We start from the raw sequence: 7860 nt of genomic DNA on the forward strand, positions 1-7860 counted from the left end.
CCAAGAACGAATCCTTGTGGGACTTCTTCAAAAAAAGATGACACGTTCTTCTGCAATTGGTTTGGTCTGTAGATGAGAACGAATTTAGTGGTGTGTACTGCGAGCACATAGTGAGGAAGTTTGTGGATGCGGCCGCATAGTCTAAGAGATACCGGTGGCCTTTGGTAGCGGCCCGAGAGAACACGTGGTTCTTCTAGGAGCGTTCGTCGCGCCCCTGACCGGACGCTGCGCGAGGCCCCGGCCCGCCTTTGCGTAAGCGCTGCTCGATTTCCATGCCGCCACACACACACACACACACACACACACACACACACACACACACACACACACACGGCTCGCTGAACGGAAGAGCGCGTGGAGCGGCACGCCTTTCACCGCCGCTAGAAGGGTGTCCCGGCGGCCGTTTTTTGCGGCGTGGGGTGGACAGCGCGCGCTATATAAAGCCTGCCGGCGCCGCTATGACCATCACAGCCTCCTCTGCTCTTGCACCGGCGACATCCACAGCACGCTCTCGCCATGAAGGCTCTGGTGAGTGCTCTGCTCTCCTACATCTACACTCATCTACATCTGTACCCATCTACTTCTATACTCATTTGCATCTACATTTACATTTGTACTCTTCTACATCTATGCTCCATAAATCACGGAAATATTTTCCAATCTATCATTGATTAACGTTTCTCTCAGTTCTATTTTCGGATGAAAACTAATTTACACACGTCTACGTCACTTGTTCTTTTTATCTAATGTTTTATCTACGAGGTACATATGTAGATAGCAGAAGGATATTCGTAATTTTCATGGTACAAAGAGGTTCTTGGTACTTTCCATGCAGGTTTTCTCTATATACCAAGCGTCTCTCGTCGTTACCTGTCATTTTACATATTGCAGGACTTTTATAAGAGTCTCCCTCGTGTCAAACATCCCTGTTAGGATTCGTGCAGTATTTCGTCGTTTGGCCAACCTAAAATAGACACCACATAGTCAACCAGATGTCCACTAAACATTGTACAAGCGTTTTGTAAGCAATGTCTTCCACCATTTCGGTGTTTATGCAAAAGAGTGTAACTGATTTTTCCTCCTAATATCTGCAAACTTTCTGGTTGACTTCATTTGTAAACTCTTGATCCCGTAGCCGAAGGCTATTTCACTACGTGTAATAGCACTGTGATTCAAATTCCTAGCCTCTGACAGTGAAAAATGAATCAATCAGATCGCAACCGCGAAGAAGATGTTTCAACTCCATTTTATATTGTTAGTAAATGGCACTGTAGGATAATTCTCATCTCTCAGATGATCTTTAGTGTCGCGTACTTACATATCCAACTGCGGTAATTTTTTGTGCTCATATTTTTTCTACTTGTTCACCTAGTTCAACAGAGCATGAATCTTCTCTTTAGATCCTATCACTACTTAATGTTATGCTCATCTTCTGAGCAACATCTTGTATTTTTGTATTCGTATTGTCCCCGCTGCAGCCGCAGTGGTCTACAACCCCACGGCGACTACCGCAGTCCACTTCACCCCTCCGCCGCCCCACACCGAACTCAGGGTTATTGTGCCCTCGGTGGACCCCCCCCCCCCCCCCCCCCCCCCCCCAGGGAACGTCTCACACCAGACGAGTGTAACCCCTACGTTTGCGTGGTAGAGTAATGAGTAATGGTAGGGTACGCGTACGTGGAGAACTTGTTTGCGCAGCATTCGCCGACATATTGTAACTGAGGCGTAATAACGTCAACCAGCCCGCATTCGCCGAGGCTGATGGAAAACCGCCTAAAAACCATCCACAGACTGGCCGGTTCACCGGACCTAGACACAAATCCGGCGGGCGGATTCGTGCCGGGGACCAGGCGCCCCCTCCCTCCCGCAAAGCCGTGCGTTAGACCGCACGGCCAACCGCGCGGGCTAGCAACGTCTTACTCACAGCATAGTTTCATTGAACTTTTGCGTAAGAGCCTATGCTTTTGCAGGTGACACTGAATTGCACACGAGCGGCGTTTTTGCAGTCTCTCGCAAGTGCAAGCACTCTTATTTACGTCTGGTTAGATCCACAGTGTAGTCCTGTCGAATTGCAAACCGAGTTTACTTTAAGGTGCAGATCATTTTAACGGCTTTAAATCATTAACAGCAACCAACCACATTTCCAACTAGACTTCAGTGATACGTAACTCTGCAGACTTACCGTGGCTCGAACTTCCGAAAGATACTGCCCACCTGGCCCACCTGTCCAATTATTTCTGGACAGCCACGTAACCACTGACAACGACATACACTGAAGCACAAAACATAGGTCAGCCGACCCCATTGCGTACATTGCATTCAGTGTAACTGTAGTCTTCGTAGTAAAGCTATTTTTAACTGCATAAAAACAGTTTCATGTTGATGCATGCCTTCTTATATGTAGCAATCTTATCGTCACAAATTCCAACCTTTCTGAATGTCTGTAATGAAAAGTACAGTTTTGTGTATCTTCTACAGGATTAATTTATTTAGTTAACCGATTTTCGGCTTCCAATCCCGTCATCAGACTTTAATGTGTCTCAATGTTTGTAAAATTAATAACGTTACCGAAGTTTACTATCAGTGGTTCTAGTGATACACAAAAACACCTAGAAACTATCTGAAGACTGTGTTTTTCCGTCGGTTTCCATACTCTTTGGAAGTGTGATTTTAAATACAGCCTCACTGTAGATAAAAATAAATTTCAGAGGTCATCACGCCGTATGTTCCATAGTAAACAAATTGATGCCTAAACTGTTTATTTATATGTGCATTTTAGTTGCAAGAACTATGAAGCAAATCCGACCAAAGGAATTTACAAATTATGTTTACGTCAATGGCTTCATTAGAAACAGCGACTTTACATATATATCTATTCTCGGCACGCCTCACAACAGTAGAGGGAGAACCACAACATACAGCATGTGATTTCTTTTGAGAATCTGTAGTTTTATGCATTTAGTTTTCGGATTAAAAATGCACACATATTTCCTGGCAAACGCCCGTCCCCTGTACATAACAGCGCTCCGCTATACCTACTGTAGTGCGCCTGCGTAGTAGACATCCCGGCGTACGTGGCAAACGCATTGTCTCGACGCTTGTTCCATAGTCTTCTTGGGCGCATATTACCGCCACCCAAAGACTAGGTCCAATGCACTCAGCTAGTTTTAAGTCCGGACTGTTCGTAAGCCCACAAACAACGATTTTCATGTATCAGTGGAGAACAGATCGAGAAAGTAAGCTGTGATTACTTCCAGAGCTGCAGAAGCTCACAAAGTACTTTGTTCTCTCACCTTCTACTCTAGGCTGAGCGTTAATATCAGCTTAAGTGTGTCTGTTGGGCATTTTACAGGTTTTTGCCGGTTCTTAGTTGTCCTTGTTGTCCTTAACACTAAGGATTCACACTTAAACATTTTGCTTCTTAGTCTGGTGATCGAGTAGCAAGTAAATAAATTGCTCTTCTAATGTGTGTCGTACTATTTTCTCCTCTTGTAGTTTGTCCGACATATTCTTTTATGTGCAAGAGCCTCGTAAACGTCATGTGACCACTAATACACGAAACTCCTGCCGACAATGAAACAATTGAAAGACTGTAATTGTAGAAATGGAAGAAGGTTCGAAATATAACAGTCGGTTGTTTCTAATTACTAGTAAGAGTATATTTCTTGCGGGAACAGACTAAGCTGATAAAGTGTGTAAGGGCACTACCTCATTAACTACTTACTCATTTACAAGAATCCAATTTCTCTAAAACACATAACTGTATAAGGCTGCTGTTTGTATGGTTCTACTTGCAATGCGAATAGATCATCTTACAAGCAGACAGACACCAAAAATCTGCAGTTCGTTATACATTGATAACAGCATTCTCGGTTTAATAACTGCAAGAGGAACAGTAGTCAGTTTACCCGACTTTCTTGGTGACTACGTCTGGGAGCCATTAATTTGTAAATTTTTTGTGACAACCATAACAGCTTCACAGCCTTGAGGCAGGGGGGTGGGGGTTGAGGGGCAGCAGTGTACACCAGATACCCAAGCGCTCTCTTCTACTTCATTTGAGAGTGTTCTTTGTTCTATCTACTCTGTTTCATTTCTTCCTGGCGCACATGATACACGTCGCAACTTACACACCGATAAAACAGAAAGAAGATTAGAGTTTAGTGTCCCGTTGACGTAGATAACAATAGACATGCAGCACAAGCTCGGATGTGGTAGGATGGGAACGAAATCAACCTTGTCCGCTTCAAAGAGACCATTCTGGAACTTCCCTAAAGCGATTTAGAATAATCGTGGGAAACTAGACCGGATGGAGATTTAAACCACAGTCTGTCAGAATGCGAGTTTAGTGTCTTACGACCCCAACTCGCTCGTTCCCAATAGAACCAATCCTGAAATTTCGCTGTATCCTCTTTTCCGGATGTTCGTTCTCCTGGCAGATTTTGTTAGAAGCTCTTGAACGTACAGAACGCTTGTAGCAACATCAACATATCGAAACTGATTGGTAAGACACAATTCTAGTAGGTTCGCAGATCCAACTTCTAGCTGTCAGTTCTTTTCTGTGTCTCCCAGTCGTCTCTCTGTCCCTCTCTCTCTCTGCTCCAGCTGGGTACGTTGGAATGTTGGCCTCGGCTCTTAAGTACATGCAGAGGCAGTCCGCACTCTTCACGGCTGGGTCAAGTACGTTTGTAAACTTGGACGTGTCATATTCTCTAGGATCGACTTTCACTTCCACAGTGCTCTCAGCTATCCCGCGTCTTAGTCGTCTCTTCGGGAACGCCCGCCAAAACCTGTTGTTCGAAATGGAAAGCGCTCACTCGGCGGAACCAGTTAATTCCTGCCTGCCGTCACTTCCCTCCACCGCACGCTCCACGACTGCCGCAGGACAAGCGATAAATCTGCATACTCGTACCGCAATCGGAAACATCTGCAGTATCGGAACACAGAGAGATAAATCAAGCTGCTTAACATCTTAACATCACATCCAGCAACTCATTTAAGATCTGTGTGTAAGTCTTACATTACTTTAAGAAGTGAATTCTAGCGGTGATAGGTGTTTCAATATTTGGGTTGCCCCACGTAAAATAAACAGAAACAGTTCTCGCATCCTTTGTACATCAGCTATGGGAAGTATCACTGCACTGTCTTATAAGCCTCATTTTTGGTGGCATCCTAAGTTTCTTCCTATATTCACCACCTGAGTCTCAATATTTGGACTGCGTTACAATACTCCGTTACTTTACTGCAGAAAACGGTTTCCTGAGATTGTTAGGATATGTAGTATCTTGCTGTCAACGCTAACATTTCACATAGTAATGAGACTCAGCAGCCGGCCGCGGTGGTCTCGCGGTTCTAGGCTCGCAATCCGGAACCGCGCGACTGCTACGGTCGCAGGTTCAAATCCTGCCTCGGGCATGGGTGTGTGTGATGTCCTTAGGTTAGTTAGGTTTAAGTAGTTCTAAGTTCTAGGGGACTGATGACCACAGCAGTTGAGTCCCATAGTGCTCAGAGACATTTGGACCATTTGAGACTCAGCAGTTAGAACGAGTGAGCACCGACGGTCACCCAGATTTAGGTTTTCCACGAGTCCCTTAAGCTCGTACTCCACCTCTAACGATCATTTCTTCAACAAGACATTCGACGCTAATCTTCGTTCTTGTTTGAAAGTAATTTTACCAACCTTACGATCACGCACGAAGATACTATTGATTACAATGATGATGTAGGATGTAGGGTACTCAACAGCATGGTCTCCAGCGCTTCTACTGGATGGTAGCATACACATCTCGCGGTCCTCACAATAGCCCAGCAACGCATACCACCAGTTTTCTTCAGAATGTCGGGCACTGTCGATACAAATACGTGGCTCGTCACTGATAAACTCAACCGATCAGTTACTTGTCGCGTACTAAAGTCCACCAATCTTTTGGCAAAACGTCCTCATGACAAAATAATCTCTAACACTTCGACGGTGAGTGATTAAACAATGGTGAGTTGAGTCTATCTAAAAGTACATGACAATGGTCTGTTAAAATTTTTCTTGCAAAGTAATTCAATAAAAAGGAGAGAATCTCAAAATTTTCATGCGAATGCTAGTGTATCCACTCACAATGGGGTTACTGTAGTTGAAGAAAACTGTACTGATCCTGACTTGAGATGCTACTTAAGGGAACAAGGATCAAAACTGTGTGTTATACGTGGATGGATGACTACTTAATGCCGACCAGTCCACTTAGAGCTCACTGACATCCTCTCCCCAACACTGCAATAAGATGCCCGACAATTCACAAAAAATGTCAATGCATGTTAACTGTTATCGTTGTCGACGAAGATATTGAATTTATTTGCGCCATCTGAACAACGGTAGAAAGCCTGAGTGCTGCTGATAACGTTCAGTCATTATCTGACGTCTCTTTTTATTTATTTATTGACTTTTGAAATTCTGAGTAACGAGTATTCAATGAGACTCGAAATACCGTTTCGTTAGTGCCTGACACTCTTCGTCACTCATCTGTTTTCTTTCCCGCTTGCAGTTCGTGCCCAACTCGGGCCGAGTCGATAGTTTTCGTATTCCTCCAATTCGTTATCCCTTATCAGATTCTGAATTAGGGAAACGTTTCGTTACTCGCCTGTCTTCTTTTCCGCGCGTTCGAGCCTACTCAGCAGTTTCCACATTCTTCCAGTTTCTTAATGCCACCGGGGCAGTTCGCTAGTGAGAGTATCGAATACATCTTGTCCCTCGTCATATTTTCTTGTTTGTTTTCGTGTCTGACTTAAGGGGAGTCAGCGGTATTTGTAATCCTCCAATTCCTTCCACATGCAACACTTTCTACTGGTTTTTCGATAGCCCACATAGCTTATTTCACAATTGTCTTACCTCTACCTTGGTGATGTGCACCCTACTTTTCTTCAGTGTTCTGATGGTAGTTCCTTCCTTCACAGACCACAGCCCTGTTGCTGACTGTGCTGGCAGCTTACTGCGGCGCTACTGAGGAGAAGACAGTGCAGAAGCGAGGCCTGCTGGGTGGCTACGGAGGCTATGGCGGAGGCTACGGTGGTTACGGAGGCTACGGTGGAGGCTACGGTGGCTACGGAGGCTACAGCCTGGGCCGCGGCTATGGCGGCTACGGAGGCTACGGTCTAGGCCACGGCATCGGCTACGGTGGCTACTCCCGCGGCATCAGCATCGGCTACGGTGGTCTCGGAGGCGGCTACGGAGGCTACGGAGGCTACGGTGGTCTCGGCCACGGCATCGGCTACGGTGGCTACTCCCGCGGCATCAGCATCGGCTACGGTGGACTCGGAGGCGGCTACGGTGGCTACGGAGGCTACGGGCTCGGCCACGGCATTGGCTACGGTCACCACGGCTGAGAGCCTCTTCTCACTTCTCCACTGTACCTTCTTCTCCATCTTCCACACACCATTGCACATATTCCAGCAACATTTACAAGACCTCTAATTTGAGCGAGTGCACATGTGTGCAGCGTTCAGTTATAGCTTGCCCTACTATGTCATATAGGGACAGCATTTTTCTGGCTGTGTAACAAAACTCTTCTCCATAAATCCAATTTTTTTAATTAGTCTCCTGGTCTTTCTGTTCTGCAAAATAAGTTGAAATAAACCATATACTTTTCTAAATATATTGTGTGTTATTGTATCATCCTGAATATCTGGCCTACACTGTTCTGACTAGAGCCCCCATACGCTAGCAGCCGTGGGCGGCGGTAGGCAGGGGTGGGTAAACAAATGACAGTGTGGCCTGTCAGGTAAACGAGCCACAGCTTGTGTGATAAAGCTGCCCTGGCCGAGCGCTCGCAGACAAGGGGGTACTAAGTGGGTCACGGGAGCGTTAAACACTCGCAG

General features: G+C 45.7%; 1 protein-coding gene across 1 annotated transcript; it reads left to right on the forward strand.

Moving 5' to 3' along the window:
* The first annotated feature begins 435 nt into the window (after positions 1–435).
* Positions 436–7637, forward strand: LOC126357728 (keratin-associated protein 19-2-like). Its single transcript, XM_050007482.1, has 2 exons — positions 436–528; positions 6940–7637. The coding sequence occupies exons 1-2, from the start codon at positions 517–519 to the stop codon at positions 7366–7368; spliced, it is 441 nt and encodes a 146-aa protein (XP_049863439.1). The 5' UTR covers positions 436–516; the 3' UTR covers positions 7369–7637.
* The last annotated feature ends 223 nt before the right edge of the window (positions 7638–7860 follow it).

The sequence above is a fragment of the Schistocerca gregaria genome, chromosome 1 (assembly GCF_023897955.1).
Source record: "Schistocerca gregaria isolate iqSchGreg1 chromosome 1, iqSchGreg1.2, whole genome shotgun sequence".
NCBI lineage: Eukaryota > Metazoa > Arthropoda > Insecta > Orthoptera > Acrididae > Schistocerca > Schistocerca gregaria.